A 21,900-nucleotide genomic window follows, 5' to 3' on the forward strand; every position below is an offset into this window, starting at 1 on the left:
GTTTGAAGAAGGCGAGATCACCCTCAAGGTTGGAACAGGAGAGGTTGTCTCGGTCAAAGCAGTGGGAGACTTGAAGTTATTTTTCGAAGATAGATATCTAGTACTTAAAAATGTTTTGTATGCACCTCTTATGAAGAGGAATTTAATATCTATCGCTTGTATTATGGAACAAATGTATAAAATATCTTTTGAAGTTAATGAAGCGTTCATTTCCAGAAAATGTATTCAAATTTGATCTGCTATACTTGAAAACAACTTATATAAGTTAAGACCAATGAAAGCAAAATTTGTCTTAAATACTGAGATGTTTAGAACAACCGAAACTCAGAATAAAAGACAAAAAGCTTTTTTTAATGCCTATCTATGGCACCTAAGAATTGGCCACATAAATCTCAAAAGGATTGAGAGATTGGTTAAGAATGGACTCCTAAATCAGTTAGAAGACAATTCTTTACCTCCATGTGAATCTTGTCTTGAAGGAAAAATGACTAAGAGATCTTTTACTGGAAAAGGTTTCAGAGCCACAATACCCTTAGAGCTCGTACATTCGGACCTTTGTGGACCGATGAATGTCAAAGCTTGAGGTGGGCATGAATATTTCATCAGTTTTATTGATGATTATTCAAAGTATGGTCATATTTATCTAATGGATCACAAGTCTGATTCTTTTGAAAAGTTTAAAGAATATAAGGTTGAGGTTGAGAACCAGTTAGGTAAAACAATTAAGACACTACGATCAGATCGAGGTAGAGAGTACATGGACTTAAGATTCCAAGACTATATGATTGAACACGGAATCAAGTCACAACTCTTTGCACCTAATATGCCTCAGCAGAACGATATATCTGAAAGAAGAAACAGAACCTTGTTGGACATGGTTCGCTCAATGATGAGCTTTACTGAGTTACCTGATTCCTTTTGGGGACATGCATTAGAGACTGTTGTCTATATTTTGAATAACGTTCCCTCTAAAAGTGTTTCAGAAACACCTTATGAGCTATGAAAAGGGCGTAAAGGCAGTTTACGTCACTTTAGAATTTGAAGATGCCCGACACACGTGTTGGTGCAAAATCCTAAAAAATTAGAACGTCGTTTAAAACTATGCCTATTTGTAGGTTATCCAAAAGAAACAAATGGTGGTCGATTTTATGATCCTCAAGAGAATAAGGTATTTATATCGACAAATGCCACATTCTTAGAAAAAGACCACATAAGAAGTCATCAACCTCGCAGTAGACTAGTATTGAATGAAATTTCCAAAGACGCTACAGATAGAACTAGTTCATCTACTAGAGTAGTAGATAAAACTAGTACATCTGGTCAGTCACATCCTTCTCAAAAGTTGAGAATGCCTCGATGTAGTGGGAGGGTTGTTCATCAGCTCGATCGTTACTTAGGTTTAACAGAAACACAAGTCATCATACCTGATGACGACATAGAGGATCCATTGACCTATAAACAGGCGATAAAAGATGTGGATCATGATCAGTGGGTCAAAGCCATGGACCTCGAAATGGAGTCTATATACTTCAATTCTGTCTGGAAACTTGTAGATCAACCAAATGATGTAAAACCAATTGGTTGTAAGTGGATCTACAAGAGAAAACGAGACCAAGCCAGTAAAGTACAGACTTTTAAGGCTCGACTTGTGACAAAAGGTTATACCTAGAGAGAGGGAGTGGACTATGAAGAAACTTTCTCTCCCGTTGCCATGCTTAAGTCGATTAGAATACTCTTATCTATTGCCACCTTTTATGACTATGAAATTTGGCAGATGGATGTCAAGATAGCCTTTTAAACGGCAGTCTTGAGGAAAGTATCTATATGACTCAACCAGAGGGATTTGTTGCATAGGATCAAGAAAAAAAGGTTTGTAAGCTTCAAAAATCCATTTATGGGTTGAAACAACAAGCTTCTAGATCTTGAAATATAAGATTTGATACTGCGATCAATTCTTATGGCTTTGAACAGAATGTTGTCGAGCCTTGTGTTTACAAGAAGATCGTCAATTCTACTATAGCATTCTTAATTTTATATGTTGACGATATTCTACTCATTGGGAATGAAGTAGGTTACCTAACTGACATCAAGAAATGGCTAGTAATGCAGTTTCAAATGAAAGATTTAAGAAATGTGCAGTATGTTCTCGGGATTCAGATTATTCGGAACCGTAAGAATAGAACACTAGCCATGTCTCAAGCAACTTATATAGACAAAATGTTGTCTAGGTATAAGATACAGAATTCCAAAAGAGGTCTGTTACCTTACAGATATGGAATTCATTTGTCAAAGGATCAATGTCCTAAGACACCTCAAGAGGTTGAGGATATGAGACGCATTCCCTATGCTTCCACAGTAGGGAGCCTGATGTATGCAATGTTATGTACTAGACCTGACATATGCTACGCAGTAGAGATAGTCAGTAGGTATCAACCCAATCCTAGATATGATCATTGGACTGTCGTTAAGAATATCCTCAAGTATCTTAGGAGAACAAGGAACTACATGCTCGTGTATGGTACTAAGGATTTGATCCTTACTGGATACATCGACTCTGATTTTTAAACTGATAAGGATGCAAGAAAATCTACATCGAGATCAGTGTTCATTCTGAATGGAGGAGCAGTAATGTGGAGAAGTGTGAAGCAAAACTGTATTGCGGACTCCACAATGGAATCTGAATACGTAGCTGCTTGCGAAACAGCAAAGGAAGCAGTATGGTTGAGGAAATTCTTGACAGATTTGAAAGTCATTCCAAATATGCTTTTGCCTATCACCCTATATTGTGATAATAATGGTGCAGCTGCAAATTCAAGAGAACCAAGAAGCCACAAGCGCGACAAGCATATTGAGCGCAAATACCATCTGATCCGAGAGATTGTACATCGTGGAGACGTTGTAGTAACCCAGATATCTTCTGAGTAAAACATTGCTGATCCTTTTACAAAGGCCCTCACGGATAAAGTGTGTGAAGGTCACCTACAGAGTCTAAGTCTACGAAGTTTGTAAACTAGGACAAGTGGGAGAACTTTTGGGTATATACCCTAGTTTATTGTATTCATATGTTTATTGTACTCATATGTTTCTCACTTAAATTCAACATTGTGATACTCCACAAGGAGTTTTAGTAAGACCATTATCTGCTGACAAGGAGAACTTACCACCCCGTCCTGTCTTCACCTATTGTGTTACTTCAACTAAGTAAGGATCACTGTGTTGAGCAACAATGATCCTCTGCCTTAAACTTGTTGTATCGACAATTGTGTTATCTGCGCAGAGACCTCTCCTACCACCACTGCTATCTCGGCCCACTCAAGGTCCTTACATAAACGACTCTGTCTGGTGATAAGGGCTGCTGAATGGGCTACCTTTCTACTTAGAGCATCTGCCGCTACATTTTCCTTTCCTGGGTGGTATAGAATATCGCAATCATAATCTTTCACTAGCTCCAACTACCTACGCTGCCTCATGTTTAACTCCTTCTGAGTGAAGAAGTATTTTAAACTATTGTGGTCGATGAAAATCTGTAACTTCTCGCCATACAAGTAGTGCCTCCAGATTTTTAAAGCAAAAACAACAGCTGCCAACTCCAAATCATGTGTGGGATAGTTCAGTTCATGGTTCTTTAGCTGGCGAGAGGCATAAGCAACTACCTTACCTTGCTACATTAACACGCACCCCAACCCTCTCTTGGAGGGGTCACTGTAAATAACAAAACCACCCGTTCCATCTGGTACGGTGAGAACTGGAGCAGTAATCAACCTTTTCTTGAGATCTTGGAAATTATCCTCACAAGCCTTACTCTAAATAAAGGAAGCTTCTTTTCTGGTCAATTGGGTCAGAGGGGTGGCTATACGGGAAAAGTCCTTCACAAAACGACGATAATAGCCCGCCAACCCCAAGAAACTACGTACCTCTCCGACTGTGGTAGGACGAGACCAACTCATGACTGTCTTGATCTTTACAGGATCAACAGATATACCTTCCTTGGACACCACATGCCCTAGAAAGGACACCTGCTTTAACCAGAACTCGCACTTGGAAAACTTAGCATATAATTGTTGCGCCTTCAAGGTCTCTAGAATCTTTTGTAAATGTTCCTCGTGCTCCGCCTCTGTCTTGGAGTAAACCAAAATGTCATCTATGAAGACTATCACGAAGGTGTCAAGAAATTCCTTAAACACCCTATTCATCAGGTCCATGAATACTGCAGAAGCATTCGTCAACCCAAATGACATCACGACGAACTCATAATGCCCATACCTCGAACGAAAAGCTGTCTTGGGAATATCACTGTCCTTTATCCTCAACTGATGATACCCCGACCGAAGATCAATCTTAGAAAACAATGTAGCTCCCTACAACTGGTCAAACAAGTCATCAATCCTGGGAAGCGGATACTTGTTTTTTATAGTCACTTTGTTTAGTCCCCTATAGTCAATGTAGAGTCGTAATGACCCATCTTTCTTTTTCACAAACAGCACTGGTGCACCCCAAGGGGACACACTAGGACGTATGAAACCCTTATCCAACAACTCTTGCAACTGAACCTTAAGTTCCTTAAGTTCTGCTGGGGCCATTCTGTACGGAGCTTTCGAGATAGGAGTTGTGCCTGGCTCCAACTTGATAGCAAAGTCTATCTTCCGATGCAGCAGCAGACCTGGGAGTTCCTCTGGAAAGACATCTGGGTAGTCATGTACCACTAGCTCTGAAGTCAAGGAGACCTCAGGCTCTCTAGTGTCGACGACACTAGTCAAGATACTCTAGGTACCTTGGTTAAGTAACCTCTGGGCTTTCATGGCAGAAATCACTTTGGGCAGGACCACGGTCCCCACCCCTTTAAATTTAAAGCTGGCTCCCGTAGGAGGGTTAAAGATCACCTCCTTGCGAGAGCAGTCTATACTAGCATGGTTAGTAGTTAGCAAATCCATGCCCAAAATCACATCAAAATCCTGCATGTTCAAGACTATTAAAGTCACATCGAGGGTATGACTCGCTACTTCAATCTGACATGCTTTTATCTTCTCCTTTGCTAACATAATTTCTCCAGACGGAGTAAAAACCGACAACACATAGTGCAAAGGCTCTAGTTCTAACATGGCATGCTTAACAAACAACAATGATATAAACGAATGGGATGAACCTGAATCAAACAATACTAGCGCAAAGTGTCCCAAGATTAGGAGCATACCTGTCACAACAGTGCCTGTTTTCTCGGTCTCCTAACGGATGGTAGAGTAAATACAACCTTGCTGATGCTGAGGCCTACCAAACTTCTCTATTCATGGCCTATAAACTGGTTCCCGTAACCGAACGTGCTTCTAGCAAGACATCTATTTATCAAGTGCCCCTCCTGCTTGCAATGAAAACAAACACCGGTGCCTGCCAAACATCGACCCCAGTGACGTCTTCCACACAAGTTACACACCGGTCGCATTCTTTTCACCATACCTGCCTCGACATCCTGGTGCCTAAAATGTCGAGGTGGTCTGTCTAAACCTTAAACCTTCTAATGGGGGTGAGGCTCGAAAACCTTCTGATCTGCCTTCCTCTTTTAACCTGAGGAAGGTCCCGCCTCAAATGCTCGTGAAAACTCATATCCTGACTGTGGGTCCACCTCGGCTGCCAAGCGAAGTGCCTCAGCATGAGTGGTTGCTTTGAATGCTCGCACGATACCTCGTATATTGTCTTTTCGGCCTTGAACGAACCTTTCTGCCCTCATAGCATCTGTGGTGACCAACTCCGGGGCAAAACGGGATGAGGTGTGAAACTTGTAGTCATACTCCTCTACTGACCTGTGTCCCTGCCTCATCTTCAAGAACTACCTCTACTTATTGTACCTCAGGTTGGCAGAGAAGTACTTCGTGTAAAAGCACTCCTTGAACTACTCCCATGTCACTGGATCCCCTCTTACACCCAACATCCTTTCTGCCGACTGCCACCAGATCTGAGATTTATCGGTAAGCATAAAAACGACACACTGCACCTTCTGATCTTTTGGCATTTCATATAACGAAAGATCGTTTCAATCGTGGATATCCATAATTCAGCATTGGTAGGGTCCTTTAGTGACCCATTGAAGGTGCTGGGGTTGTACTTCCTGAAATCTCGCAAATGCTTGGCCTCCACCAAAAGGCCTAACAAGCTTTGGTTCTGAATCATGTTCTGAGTCTAGACTTGCGGCCCCTGATCCTGTGGTGGTGGTGTCTGATGGAACTGGGCAAACTGGGCCAGTCGTTCATCCAACATGTCCTTCACCTTACCCAACACAGTTGATGTAACTGCTTTTCCAATAGTGGCTGCCCAATCGGTAACCTCTACTGGAGCGACGGGGGTTGTCTACGTCTGTGGTGGCGTGGCCATATGCTAGGCTCTACTTCGTGTCTGGGTTCGCTGCCACCCTGACCCTGAGGGGTCCCTAGGCGGCAAGAAATCCTCTGGTACCGGAGGGTCCTGAACTTGTGCATCTTGAACTTGTGGATCCTCATCATGAGGATCTTGATCCTGAACTGACGGATTTTGCACTTCAAGAACACGCCCCTTCCGGTAACCCTAAGACTGCCTTTTCCCCTAACACGAACCATTTTCCTGACAGTTATTCGCAACCACCCCTTAGCTACTTTTCTTACTAGCATAAAGTACATCAACTGCAATCATAAATGCTACTAACTCGGGTGCATATTATTCTAAATACTTTTCATAAAGAACATACCTGGCGACGACGAAGAATCCGTTTTGCCAAAGGAACAACCTGGACTTACATAATAAGTCAGTCTACAAAATCCTAAAACACGCGTTTTGATACCAACTGTAACAACCCCACCTCCAAGGACTACTAAAAAGGGGATCGCTACTGCATGCATGCATAAATATTCTCATTGAGGAAAGATAAAATAAATTAAAATAGAATAATCACGATTTTGAACTGCTTTAGGTATGTAAGAAAATGCTCTGACATCATCTCAAAATCTCAAATCGTTCAACCCGGGCGTCCTTTTAACAAGAAATAAATTATATAAATAAATAAATAAATTATAATAAAACCATGAATGAAATAAAAAAAACAAAACATGCGAAAATATAAAGGGTCAAATGCGGAAGAGAATTCTGGTTCCTTTGGCACTTTTATGGATTCCTCTTATCAGTCGCCCGAGTGTCCTTGCCCTTACCTGAAAAAAAAATAAAGATAAAGGTTGAGTATAAAATACTCAGTAAGTGATCCCACTATCGGGATCAGACTATGCATCCACGAGCAAAGAAAGATAGCCTGTGGCTCATACAGCTACATCGGTTTTTGATGATGAAATGAAAACCAAAAGACGTACTATCTTGCCTTGAAATGCATGTCTAGCGGCCCGTAGGCACACCGTCAAACATGATAATAACATGAATGCGAACCCGTCGACCCACGCATGTCTAGCAGCCCGTAGGCACACCGTCAAACATGATAATAACATGAACGTAAACCTGTCGATTCACGCATATCTAACGGCCCGTAGGCTCGCCGCCAAAACATGAAACATGAAAATAAAAGTAACATGAACGTAAACCTGTCGGCTCACATATGTCTAGCAGCCCGTAGGCACACCGTCAAACATGATAATAACATGAACGTAAACCTGTTGATTCACGCATGTCTAGCGGCCCATAGGCATACTGTCAAACATAATAATAACATGCGTCAAAGCGAGACAATAATCCGCTCTACTGGTCTATTCATGCATCACATACATAATATCAGTACTGATTAGAAATTTTAACATGCTCATAATACTTGTAACTGCTATGCAACTAGCAAAACATAATGACAAACAAAATCATGGTCCAGAGTTCACCAAGTAACTTTATAGGTCTAATCTCGGTCGCCTGGCACGAAGGCACCGGTAATAGTATCACTTACCTCAACTTGGTCTCAAAAGTCTGCACAAATAACTCCTTAATAGCCCTTGGATAAAACTCAAATCAACCTTAAGACATTAACCACAAGTTTAGTTTAGCAACTATGGCCTAGGAAGTGAGTCAAAAATTAAGTAAATCCTCGGGATCCAAGTCCGAAGGATAACCAACCAACTTACACAAAACTTACCCAAACTAAAACTCTCCAATGAAAAGAATAGTCTCTTCTTTGATAGCAATGCCCCAGAATCTTCAAAAAAAAAAAAAAAAAAATCTAAATCCTGAAAGTCAACACAATGGGTAATAAATAAAATTGTTTCTAACACCAAGTGACACATCAAAAAGACTCAAACACCAACCATTGCCCAAAATAATCCAAATCTTACCCAATCTCAAAAAGGCAGAAGCGAAACTGGACGGCGGGGCTGACATCGACGAGGCGAGTGGTGGACGACTGGCGCGGCAGCGAGGCAGCGGTGCTGGCGCTGGCGCGTTGCTTGCAGCAGCGACGGAACGGCGAGGCGCTGACGGCGCTGCTTGCGGTGGCTAGGGTTGGAAGGAACAGAAGAAGAAGAATGAGAGAAAATGGGGGGTTGCGTGTGTGGGGAGAGAGAGAAAAAAGAAAACTTACTTTTTTTTTCTTTTTCCTTTTCTCTTTTCTTTAACTTTCCATAAATATATATAACAAAACTAAACTCCTTCCTTTTCCCTTTTAAAAACAAATTCCTTAATAAATTCCCAATATATATATATATATATATACTTATATATATTTTCTTTTAAAAAACCAATAAACACATTTAATTATCTCCATAGATAATCAAATTTCCCAAATACAAGCCAAAATAAAACTCAATTAATTCCAAATAATTAAATCATATTTTAGCTTAGCCAAAAACATAAATCTCATATAATTTATCCAAGTAGCCAACATAAAAAAAAACTTAATTACAAAATAAATCAGGATGTTGCAATATATATGTAAAATAAAAAAAAAAGAGAAAGGATAAAAAAGTAAGATGGGGATGCCCTCAACTCGGGAATCTAAAAAATCCATGTTTTAGGAGGGCATTCAAAACTCTCAAGATGCCCTCCGTCTAGGCATCGTAGGATATCCGAAAATCTTCATATGTCAGGATATCTCACAATACCGCAAAACAAACACGATAATCCAGATGTCCACTCCATGTGAATCTAGAATGCCCATAAAACAAACAACCTCTTATAGAATTTAGGTCTTGGTAATGGATCATTCCTTGTAATTTGAAATGTGTAAAAATTTAGTTAATAAAATATCTCTTTGAAAAATGGTCAATTTTTATTATGTAAACCATTTATTTTTATAAAATTATAAAATTATATGTATACAAAATCTCATTAAATCTTTATAATATTTAGTTTTCAAATAAAGAAAAATGAGTCGACTTATTTATAAATATAACAATATTTTACTATGATAAATCTCACAGGCTATTATGGTCTATCACCGATAGACAATGACATTTTACTATGAAAATATTTTCAACAATTTTACCATTTAAAATAATTATCCTATTTTTTTTTTAATATCGTTACAATGTGTAAACAATTAATTTGTTACTTATTAAAGTTTAAAATAGAGATGTCCATTTAACTCGGGCCTCAACCCCAAATAGTGTGGGGAATCATGGGGGAGGGAGTGAAGAGAGTCTTTTCTAAATGGGGACAGAGACATGAATTACATTTCCCACCCTCAACCCAAATTGAAATTAGAACATGTTATTGTAATATTTAAAAATTATAAAAATTAATTATTTTAATATGTTTTTGTCACGTATGAGTGAGGAATTTAACTATTTGATTAAAACTTTTCCTTATTAAGTCAATTGTTTTTTTAAAAATCAAACGAGGAAAAATTTTCTGCAGAAAACACGATTCGCGCAAATTCCTCATAGAGAATCCTCGTCCCGATTTTGTGGGGGATTTTTGCGAGGTTGAGGAATGAAATGGGGGACGAGGATGGAGATTTAGCCATCCCGGATTCAATCTCACCCCCTAGATATCTCTAGTTTAAAGACTAAGGAGACTTTTGAGGTAAGGAGTTGACTATTATATTCCTAGGTTATTATAGTTGGATTTTAATAGTTTGTGTTTGGGGTGTAGATTATTTTAGATTGAGTTACAATAATATATATTTGAGGTGTAAACTATTTAGTTTGAGAAGGAAAAAATAAATATTGTAGCAAAGAATAAGAAAATGATGACGGTAAAATAATAAAAATTGTCGCAAATAGTAAATACTAGCAAATATGAGTTTTGAAATAGTGTTGACGGTAGCTAATTGAGAACTACAAAATAATATTTATTTTAACAAGAGATGATTATTATAATCTTAGGATGATTTTCGCCTCAAATGCCCCTTAAATTGTTATAGTTTTTAAAAATATTTATAATAAATTATTACAATTTAGAGACTGAAATTGTTTCTTTGCCTAAAAATATTTTCTAACAAAAAAAAAGAAAAAAAAAAGAGAAAGAAAACCTGGGAAAATTAAAAGGATATTGTCATTTTAGAAACTATTTAGGAAAATAAGGTTGTTTTCAAACTATTTGTAAATTTTTTTTTTAATAACTCGAGGGTTCAAACCCTCGACCTTGCCCTTTTTTTTTTCTTTTTTAATTATTATACATTTCACCTTATTCTTTCTTTCTTCCTTTCTTTTTTTTTTTTTTTAAATTTTCCATTTTATAAAAATATTTTATTATTTTATTTAAACTCTAAAAAGAATAAATTAAAAAAAATAATATCTCATAAAAATAAAAAAATGTAAATTAAATATCTCATTTATATAAAAATAATTACAAAAATCAATGTGTCTCACAAGGCGGACGTCGTCGATTTCGAGCTGGTTGTCGTCGTCTACTTCGAACTTGAGGTTGCTCGGGTTATTTTTTATGTTGCTCTGGTACCTCTACAGGCGCTTCATAATATAAATATTCATTATGCTCTCCACGACCCCGACCATGTCCATGAAGTATGTAGAAGAAGGACCAGCATCTGAGTCATAATGTCCTGAACTAAATGCTGGCATCATCATTATCGGACTAACATAATCATTTTGACTCTGTGTCTGCATCATAAGGGGCAACTCTTCCACATTATGTGTAACCTCATCAAACTCATCCTCTTCCCGAACAGGTCCTCTACGTCTAGGAGCTGGTGGAGGAACAATAGGTATATCGTACATATAATGAATTTCCTCCATATAGCTTTGGTTGTCACTACATATAGCAAGAACCTGGTTCAGATCATTCGCAACCTCATGGAGTCTATTGTTGTTCGATCTTTGTGAATTATAATATAATTAGACAATATTTAAAATAAATTTAAATTAAAAATAATTAGATAATATTCATTCATTTACCAGATGACCCACAGCTGCTCCCTGACGAGTGACGTAGCACCTTGTGATATTATTATACCAATGAATATATTCTGGAGTGACATCTGTGTCAAACTGTTCAAGAGAAACCCCCACTGCAATAAACCTTGCACGATAGTGCCATTGCACTACCAAATGTGCAACTTTTTCGGACCAATCTCCAGTCCTTAGGTCAATATCATGCAGTACGGGTTCAGTATTACAAGGCGATGGGACATCCTGCTGAAAACCGAATTGTCTCATCACCCTGTCAGGAAGATGCCACTCACCAATGTGAAAACATATGAGAGGACTCATCGTCCGCCATATGTTTTGACCATTCGTACAAAAATTAGGCAAAGTATGCATAATAATTTTGTATGGCTCCCAAATAACCTGAAACACAAAATATTATATTAGAGAATATTAAAGACAAATACAATAAAAATGTGTATAAAATAATCAATTAGGTTCAGTGTAATGTACCTGTTCAGGTTGAAGCAGATCAAACATGTATCTATACTGGCTGACTACATGTGTGGCTGTCCTAGTCACACAAAATTTGTCTCTCCACCTAAATTTTTAAATTGATAATTTAGAATTTAAATTAACTAGATCAGTGATATAAAAATTAAATTGAATTAAAACAACATACCGAGAACCGTAGGCTCGTCCAACTAACTGAGCGTCATTAACATGATGTAGCTGTGGAGCCATTGTTGGAAATCGCTCCCAAGCCCATAGTTGCAAAAGTATGAGAGGCCCAACTATCTCTCGAACCTCAGGTCTTGTTGCTTTGCATAGTTGTCTATACAACCATGCCAAGCATGCTCCACCCCACGAATACCGCCCCGCATCATGGAGGTTAGCTAACAGTGGCAGGAACATCAAGTGAACAAAATGACTTGATTTATCTGAAAACAGACTTCCACCCATCATTTGTAGTATATATGCTCGCGCATATCTTATGACGGTTTCCTCGTCTGCATCATCTGTGAGCTCACGAAATTGTGTTCCTAACCATATTAAACTTAACCTCGATCCTTTAATCTTGTCGGCAGGTGGGGTCGCACCGAGGCACAGTTGACAAACTTCTAACCAGTCATCGTACATCACTCCGGTGACTGGCTCACCGTCAACAGGTAACCCCAACAACACTTCTATGTCTTGTAGAGTGATAGTGCACTCTCCAACAGACATATGGAATGTATGCATCTCGGGCCTCCATCTCTCACCAAGGCTGTGATCAGATGCCAGTCCAACTAAATAAATCCTAATCTGGCAACCCCATAGAATCCAGATGTGCGCAGTAGCGGTAGTATTCGAGGGTGGAGCGGGATAGTGCGCTGGAGAACTGCCTCTCGACGCTGCAAGATATTTCTCCAGTAGTACGATCTCGCCATACAACAGATGATCGATGAATGGACTGGTCGTACAAAACATCGGGATCAACAGGTCCTGGGTTTAAAGCTATGATCTGAAAAAAAAATATTTATTTCTCAATTAAAAAAATATTTGTTTCTCAATTAGAAGAATAATGTACAACTTAATTAAAAGAATAATGTACAACTTAATTAGAAGAATAATATACAACTTAATTAAAAGAATAATGTACAACTTAATTTAAAGAATAATGTACAAGTTAATTAAAAGAATAATGTACAGCTTTATAATAAAAAAAATTGAATATACAATAAAAGTATCTACACTTAATTAAATAAACATGATAAAAGAAGTATTTATTTCTCAATTAAAAGAATAATGTAAAACTCTATTGATTACAATAAAAAAATTGAATATACAATAAATTATTATAAAAAAATTGAATATACAATAAATTATAATAAAAATAATTGAATATACAATAAATTATAATAAAAAAATTGAATATATAATAAAATGAATATATAATTAAAAAATTATTTATTTTTCAATCTCTAACTATCTGGAGCCCATCTTAGTAGCGAAGTACACTTCCTTCGATTATATCCTAACTGATTACAAAATCCACATCGTTGTCGAGTGGCTGGTTCTGTCCAATCCATCTCGTTGTGATAACGTGAACTTTTCGGTCTACCAGGTTTTCTCAACAACGATGGATCAGGATGTAAGACGGGCATATTAGGGTGCGTGATCCAGTAATCTTCATGCGGTACAGGTTGAAATTGAGGAGAGTAACATTCAGCATATGTTGACAATTTGTAGTAGTCCTCAATAAAATCTTCGTAGTTCATGTTAAAATGTGAGCAAACGGCCATAAAATGCGAGCATGGAATGCCGAATGCTTGCCACTTGTTACATGAACAGTACCACTCGGACCTGTTTAGCCTCAATATTTGAACGTTTTCTCCTTTGGCATTGAGACTATGACGTCCGGTCTTCACATGAAACACACCTTCATACCGATCGTATGATTGTACTTCATGTTTACTAGATCGTGCAGCCCATTTATTTATTTTGTCGTGTGCATACCTGGATTTTTACTCCACTTAGTATTATAAAATATGTTTGAAATAAATTATTAATAATATATATATATATATAAATAATATTACCGGGTGTATTTATCTTGACGCTCCAATGCATCCCTTATTTCTTCTCTTCTTTTCTCGAAATAGTTCACGCATTTGAAGAATGTTATCTGAGCAAGAGCATTTATAGGCAACATTCGAGCTCCTTTGAGGACTCCATTTATGCACTCTGATAGATTTGTCGTCATCCACCCATATCTGAATCCTCCATCATGTGCTTGAGTCCATTGCTCTAAACTAATGTTGTCAAAAAAACTCAGACAGCTCCGATTTATTCCTTTGATATCTTCAATTGCTTTGTTGAACTTTCGAATTTGAAACTGACACCCGGCACAATAAACATAATTTTTCAATGAATTAAATTTATACTTTTTATTGAAGTTGCTGACGATATGTCATAAGTAGAAACGATGGTGACATTTCGGTCCCGTCCAACCATTTGCTAGGTTGTTCACTCTGCAATTATACCAGCATGTCGATCTGAAATTAAACACACCTCTTCGTGTGTTACAATTTCTCTCAGGTGTTTCAGGAACCATCCCCATGAGTCTGTGGACTCTTCATCAGCAACGGCAAACGCAAGTGGAAGTAGATGGTCGTTCGAGTCAACTGATGTAGCAATCAACAGTTTTCCTCTATATTTGCTATACAAGTGTGTACCATCTATCTGAATGATCGGCCGACATTTATTAAAAGCTTCTATACAAGGACCAAATGCCCAAAATACAGAAGTTAGGATAACATGGCCTTCAGTAAGCGTTTCTTTAACTCTCCACTCTACTCGTGTTCCGGGATTGGTCTGCTTAACCATATATAACCACCTAGGCAACAATTTGTAAGACTCATCCCAATCACCGAATACTTTAGCCAACGCTTTTCTTTTTCCCTCCCATACCCTATGGTAAGGAACATGATATCCAAACTTTGATTTAATGTCGGACTGCAGTTGTGCCACACTGATAGATGGTTTTTCTCTTACGGCGTCACAGAACTCCAGTGCAATCATTGATGAATCCAATTGCACGTGACTTTGACTTAGTTCTGAATAAAAACATGTATGCTGCTCATCATACTTAGTGATCTCGAACAAGCCATGCGATTTTTTCTTTATTGCACGAAGTCTCCACTTGCAACCTTCCTCCCACTTCTTACACCGAATTGTCCAAATCATCGGTGTAGATTCAACAACCTCGTATGGTGCGTGACACTTATATAGCAAAACATTTGACCACGTGTTGTAGCATTTCCTTGTCTTGACAAATCATTCCTTTATACAATTGCATATTGTCAACGTCCACAGGAGCTACAATTGGGTCATGTTCCCGAATGCTATCCAATACATTCATATCCAAATCATTGAATGTATCTGAAAGCATCTCATGTTCACGACCATCGAAATCTAACTCTTCAAATTCGTCATCCGTTTCTGTTCTGAAGTCTCTGTACAGGTTGTTAGCCGCCATATCTTCATTATCACATGGCGATGCAACTGACTCCGGATCAGGATCGATACATTGAGTTGGATCTTCAAACTGGTTAAATGATGTATCAGGATCCACCCCTATCATATTTACATTTACATACAAATGCACTACATTTGGCACTGGCATTGCCATTGAGAACATCAAGTTCATAGCTTGTGCATTCGAAATAGGGAATGACATATATCTTATTGATCCTGATGGTTCTAGATTAGGATGTCTATATATTATTTCTATCTGATTTGCTCCCATATCTACACTAAGTAACATCCCAATCATTTGAATGAATTGTTTAAATACAATTCCACTGTTCACATTTATGGTAAAACTCCCACTTGGTGGTTGGTCATACTCAACTCCATCAATACCATCAATCATATTACCATTTGTAAACAACAAAAATCCCAAGCATTTGCCTGCCATTTTCTAAAAAAAAAAAAAAAAAGACAAACATCAATTTTTTGTATTATACTTTTTATAAGAAGTATATTAAAAAATATTAAATTTTTTAGTTTATAAACATAAACTTTTTAAGTTTTATGAACATCAACTTTTTAAACATAACAATAAATTAAACTTTTTATAACTATTTTTAAACATAGCAATAAATTAAACTTTTTATAACTATTTTTAAAAATAACAACAAATTAAACTTTTCAAATTAAAATGAGGTAAACTTTTTAAAACTATTTTTTCAAATTTAATACAAAATAAAAAATTAAATTAAATTAAACTTTTTCAAACTATTTTAAACTATATTTTCAAAGTTAATACTAGAAAATATCAACTTATCACAATAAACATAACAACAATAATTTTCATATGAATAAACTAAAATTTTCAAACTATATTAAACTTTTGAAACTATACTAAACTTGTTAACTATCACAATAATTTTGTATTAAACTATAAATATCAACTTCTTAAACATAACAATAAACTAAACATTTTAACACTATAAACATCAAAGTTAATACTAAATAAATCAAATATCATAAGAATAAACTAAACTTTTCAAATATCATAAGTTCAACTCACAGATTCGACGGTAGTTCTTTTTTTTCCTTCAAAGTGACAACGTTCACCATTTTTCCTGTTATTTGTTATCTGACAATAACTACAAAAAATTAAAAAAAAATAGAATCTATAAAAAAATAATAATATAAGAACAAAAATAAAATGTATAATTATTCTTAAAAAATAAAAATTTAGTAGAGTAACGAACCAATATAGTTGTGTGAGAATAATTTGTATTAAACGAAATACAAGAAGAGAAATGGAAAAGGAAATAGGAGGAGAGGAAGATGATTTCAAAGGCTTATTTTCGAAGGCAGTGAGGGGGCAGTGAGCAAATCAAGGGGAGAGGAATGAGCAAAATCAAGGGCAGTGAGCCATCGAGGGAGTGAGTGAGCAAAAATGAAGAGGGAGCAAAAATTATCGAAGGAGTGAGTGAGCAAAATTGAAGAGGATGAGGTTTAAAAGGATGTAGGTCGAGTGTTCAACACTCGACCCACGAGTTTGGGGTGGTTAAAGAAGCATTAAGGCTATGGCAGAAGGGCATGCATGCGTCAATGCATGTAGGGAATCGGAGCAGGGGAATCGGATCAGTGGCGGGCAGAGGGAGCATGCATGCAGTCGGTCAATGCATGTAGAAATCACGCAAGAGAATCGGAGCAGGGGCAACATGGTGATAGGACCTCAAACTGCATGTCGTGAGTGAATTTACCCTCATGAGCGAGATCCACCTCATGAACGAGATCCTCATGAGCGAGATCAAGCATTTCTTTAACAAACTGTCTTCCTAGCAATGCTCACCTTACCAGCGAGATTCAGCCCACATTTCTAGCGAGATTCCCTTCTAGAGCGAGATTCTCATCACAAAATTAGCGGGATTTCCTTCTAGAGCGAGATCCTCATAAAAAAAATTAGCGTTCCTTGTCGAAGGTTAACCCTAAAATAAATATTGTTTCCAAGTTTTTCTTTGTTTGTTGAGTTCTCAACATTCGACCTCTACATTAATCAAATCCTCAACCCTCGACTTCTAGTCTCATCTCCCAAAATAACAATATTTCTCTAATAATTTTAAAAATAACCTTATTTCCCTAATAAGTTTTAAAAACAACCATATTAATATAAAAGGTCCGAGAAAACCCTAGGTATTTGCTTCTGTTTTGCTGGTTTCATAATTATTTACTTTTTCTTTTAACTTCGTAATTTGCGTGAACTGAAACGCCATAACTCGTAACTCAAGAACCGCCTCAGCCCAACAGAAATAGAGATTAACGAACTATAAACTGACGGACGCCGGTGGAACAGACGAAACAACCGGTTAAACGCTGGTAATGACGCCGATGGGATGATGGAGAAGACGCCATGACTGGGATCGTGAAGGTTACGTTTCTGTAAATTCACGAAGTTTCGAGAAAGAAGCAAATCGGTTGATTTTTTTTTTTTGTTAAAAAAATTAAATAAAACGTGGAACAATGTTATTGGCCACGTTGCTGCTTCAAAACAGCCCAGCCTGCCTTAAGTTTTCCTCACACAGGACAAGATAAAACGGTGGTTTATAGAACGGCGAGCAAAGAATTTAAGGGTAGAATTTTTGGCGTAATATTGGAGCCACACAGAAATGGCGGAGCTTATTCAGATGCCCTACGACGTCACTGTCCGTCTTGCATTGGCTTCTCTCGAACGGAATTTGTTGCCGGACGCTGTCGTAAGAAGGTTCACCCGCTTGTTACTCGCCTCTCGTCTTCGCTCCGGTTACAAGCCTTCCTCTCAACTTCAACTCTCCGAATTGCTCCATTTCGTACACTGTGACTCCTCATCTCGTTCTCTCTCTGTAATTTATGTAGAGATACTAATTATGTCGTTCATGGCGATTGATTCTGCCTCGTTCTGCAGCTTTAAAGGAAATGCCCATAGCAATCAAGACTGATAAGCCAAAAGCTCAACACTATGAAGTACCGACCTCCTTCTTCAAGTTGGTTTTGGGTAAAAATCTCAAGTACAGGTAGTGAAATACTTGGAAATTCTTACAAACCTATTAGAATAATCTACTTTCTATTTCACGCCACTGATAGTCTCATACATCTCATACATCTTTTCATTTGATTTAATATGGACATGAATTTTTGAATTAATTATTTGTCTGATGTATAGATGTACTGTAGTTGTAGCGGTACATGTTTATTATGTCATGTATGTCTTACAATAGATGTTATATCGTAGATTGATTTGAAATCTGATCTTGTAGTTATGTATATGAGCAGAGGATGAATGTTATTGTGATTTGTGAAGTCTTGCCCTCTTAAAAGTAGGCATTTAGAGAGCGCCGCCATAGTTGACTTAGCTTGATTGGGGCCTCTTGTAGGCGCTTTCGAATTCTTTAATCTTTTCATTGAAACGCTTGGTTTTTCCATTGGAAAAACCTCTAGTTCATGTTATAGATAGAGCTTTGCAGGTCATTCCAAGCCAGAACTGCAGAGAAACAAGAAAAATAGCTTCAAATTCTCTTAATATAAACAACGTAATAGCCCCTTGCATGATCTATTGCTGCAGTTGTTGCTATTTCAATGACAAGTCAAGTACTTTGGAGGATGCTGAGGATGCAATGCTACAAATGTATTGCGAAAGGTCACAACTGAAGGATGGTCACACAGTTCTTGATGTTGGATGTGGCTGGGGGTCACTCTCATTGTACATTGCCCAAAAGTATAAGAATTGCAGGGTAACAGGAATTTGCAATTCAACCACGCAGAAAGCTTATATTGAGGATCAGTGCCAGTAATTAGCTTTCCTCCATGTGCTTTGAATTTGATTTCAGATTTGTTAATTACTCAACATGAAGTTGGGTACAGTATCTTTTAAGTTCTTTTCCATATTAGATGCAGCATAAATTAACAGCTAATAATTAATATATGGTTTCAGGGATCTTCAACTGCATAATGTCAACATCATAGTTGCAGACATTAGCACATTTGAAATGGAAGCTGAATATGACAGAATATTTTCCATTGAAATGTTTGAAGTAACTAATTTCCTGTAGTAGTTTCATTTTTCTTACCTGAATTGCAACGTAGTATAAAACTTTATCAATTTTTACCCGAGCAGCATATGAAGAACTACAAGGATCTTCTCAAGAAAATATCAGTTTGGATGAAACAGGATAGTCTCCTTTTTGTTCATCATTTTTGCCATAAGGTTTTTGCCTACCACTTTGAGGTAGGCTTGATTCAGCTTTATATGTGTGTGTGTGTATATATATATATATATATGAGGTCTCATATTTCTATATGGCTAGAGTCCTTCATTACTGGCAGGATTCAATGCTGCTCACGTTTTATATGGTAGGCTTCTTGATAAACAGAAAATATTATGTATTGCTAACCATTTTATGGCCCAATTATTCAGGATGTAAATGAAGATGATTGGATTACTAGATACTTCTTCGAAGGTGGTACAATGCCTTCCGCAAATGTACTTCTCTATTTCCAGGTGATAGGCCTCCTTCCATTAGAACTATAATCTCTTATTTACAGTCCCTGTTAGATGAATTTTTTCCCCTCCTCCTCCTGGTGGTGGTTGTTGAAGAAACCACACTTTCATGGATTAAAGTAAAAGAACATAGGTTAAAAAACATTTTTGCTTTCTAAATTTTTATGAAAACAACAATTTAGTCCTTGAACTCTAGTTTTTTACTATTTAGTTCTTGTATTTTCAATTTTGTAATAATTTAGTTCTTGAACTTTAGTATCTAACAATTTAGTCCCCAATATAAAAAATCATCAAAATTAGACGTCAGTTTTTATTGTTTTATGATGTACATTTTGTATTTTGTAAAAATATTGAGTCTCCGTTAGTTTATTAGTTTATTTATGCAATAAATTTCATTAAACTTTAACACTAGTTTCTATAATAAGGACTAAATCATTACAAATTTCAAAGTATAAAGACTAAATTATTATATAATAAAATTTATGAGCTCAATTGTTACAAAATAAAAAATACAGTAATAGAAAAGTCTTTACAAATCAAAGTTATGGAACTTAAAAATGCGCATGTGATGTACCTAAGATGTTGGCAAAGATTGTTGTAGAGAGATTGTGCATGTGGGTCCCATAAAATGAAATAAAGTCTATTTTATGAGAAGTTAATGTAGAACTCTCTCTTTTTAGTGTGTTATACTACAACGCTATTGCTAAGTACTCATACATCTCAAGTTATAACTGCCTAACTATCATGTAAGGATGGCCAAAGTGTACAAATAGATCATCTGTGTAAGAATCTATACTCACTTTTGCTATTATTACTGAGAACTATTTCATCATTTTTTACACTCCAACTTGATGATTATGACCAACTAAGAACTTTATGGTAAAACCACAAGAAACTTGACTTGAGTTGTATAATTTTGCTTGTTACACACAGGATGATGTTTCGATTGTAGACCATTGGCTTGTGAATGGCAAACACTATTCTCAAACAAGGTAATGCTGAACTATTTTAACGATTCTAATGTATGTACTATGTAATCGTGCACACATTTAAAGAACAAAATATCTTTTAAACTAAATGTTGAAGTCTCCATGCCAGATTTGTTTTTATATTTTAGAAATGTGAGATAAAAACAATATTTAACACATTCCGTTGCAGTGAAGAGTGGCTCAAAAGAATGGACAAGAATGCGGATTCAATAAAACCAATCATGGCAGCTACTTATGGCAAGGACTCGGCTGTAAAGTGGACTGTTTATTGGAGAACATTCTTTATTGCAGTGGCTGAGTTGTTTGGGTACAACAATGGAGAAGAATGGATGGTTAGCCATTTCCTGTTCAAGAAGAAATGATAGCAAGCAACAAATAGCTCCTATAATCTAAGCGTCCATAGAAGAAAACTAAATGTATATCACAATAAATGATATGTTTAATTCATTTGACTTTGTTGTTCAAAATGGTTATCGATATTATTGCATACATTGAAGATTCTAAGTTAATTTAGGACCGTTTTGATTTTCTTATTTATTTATTTATTTTTTATTTTTTGAAAACCATACATATAAACACTATTTATCCTTTTATTATCTACTTTTTATCAACTGTTTAAAGAAAAAAAATCAAAATTTGAAAATTAAAAAAATAATTTTTAAAGTCATGTTTTTCGTTGAAATTTGGTTAAGAACTTAATCATTCTACTTAAGCCATGTCCACGTAATTGTAAGAAATGGAGAGGGGGAATAGACTTCATTTTTAAAAGCAAAAAATGAAATAGTTACTAAACGGATCCTTAAGTATTTACATAAAAAGATAAAAATCAAAAGTGAATCATGTTCGTGAAAATGTAGTTTTTTTATCCAAAAAATTTAGTCATATTTAAATTATAATTTTGATCTATATATTCTAGGATAGGTTTTATTTTAGTCTATGCCGTCTTTAGTAATTTAAATGTAGTTATCGTAATTTCAACCATCAATCAAAATTAGTTTTGATTAAAATAGTAATGATGTTTTTCGTGAATAAAAATATTGTGGGTATATTTTTTTTAAATTACTAAGGGAGTGCTTGTAAAAATCTAATTTAGAAAAAACAACTA

General features: G+C 36.4%; 1 protein-coding gene and 1 pseudogene across 1 annotated transcript; one reads left to right on the top strand and one right to left on the bottom strand.

Moving 5' to 3' along the window:
• Positions 1–14,527: 14,527 nt before the first annotated feature.
• LOC150034148 (uncharacterized) lies at positions 14,528–15,588 on the bottom strand (annotated as a pseudogene).
• A 1,952-nt stretch (positions 15,589–17,540) lies between these two features.
• On the top strand, positions 17,541–21,328 carry LOC120085912 ((S)-coclaurine N-methyltransferase-like). Its single transcript, XM_039042224.2, has 8 exons — positions 17,541–18,125; positions 18,214–18,322; positions 18,871–19,095; positions 19,240–19,339; positions 19,423–19,533; positions 19,723–19,806; positions 20,740–20,798; positions 20,965–21,328. The coding sequence occupies exons 1-8, from the start codon at positions 17,939–17,941 to the stop codon at positions 21,155–21,157; spliced, it is 1,068 nt and encodes a 355-aa protein (XP_038898152.1). The 5' UTR covers positions 17,541–17,938; the 3' UTR covers positions 21,158–21,328.
• Positions 21,329–21,900: the final 572 nt, after the last annotated feature.

The sequence above is a fragment of the Benincasa hispida genome, chromosome 9 (genome assembly GCF_027475165.1).
Source record: "Benincasa hispida cultivar pf3 chromosome 9, pf3_genome.v1.1, whole genome shotgun sequence".
Taxonomy (NCBI): Eukaryota; Viridiplantae; Streptophyta; class Magnoliopsida; order Cucurbitales; family Cucurbitaceae; genus Benincasa; species Benincasa hispida.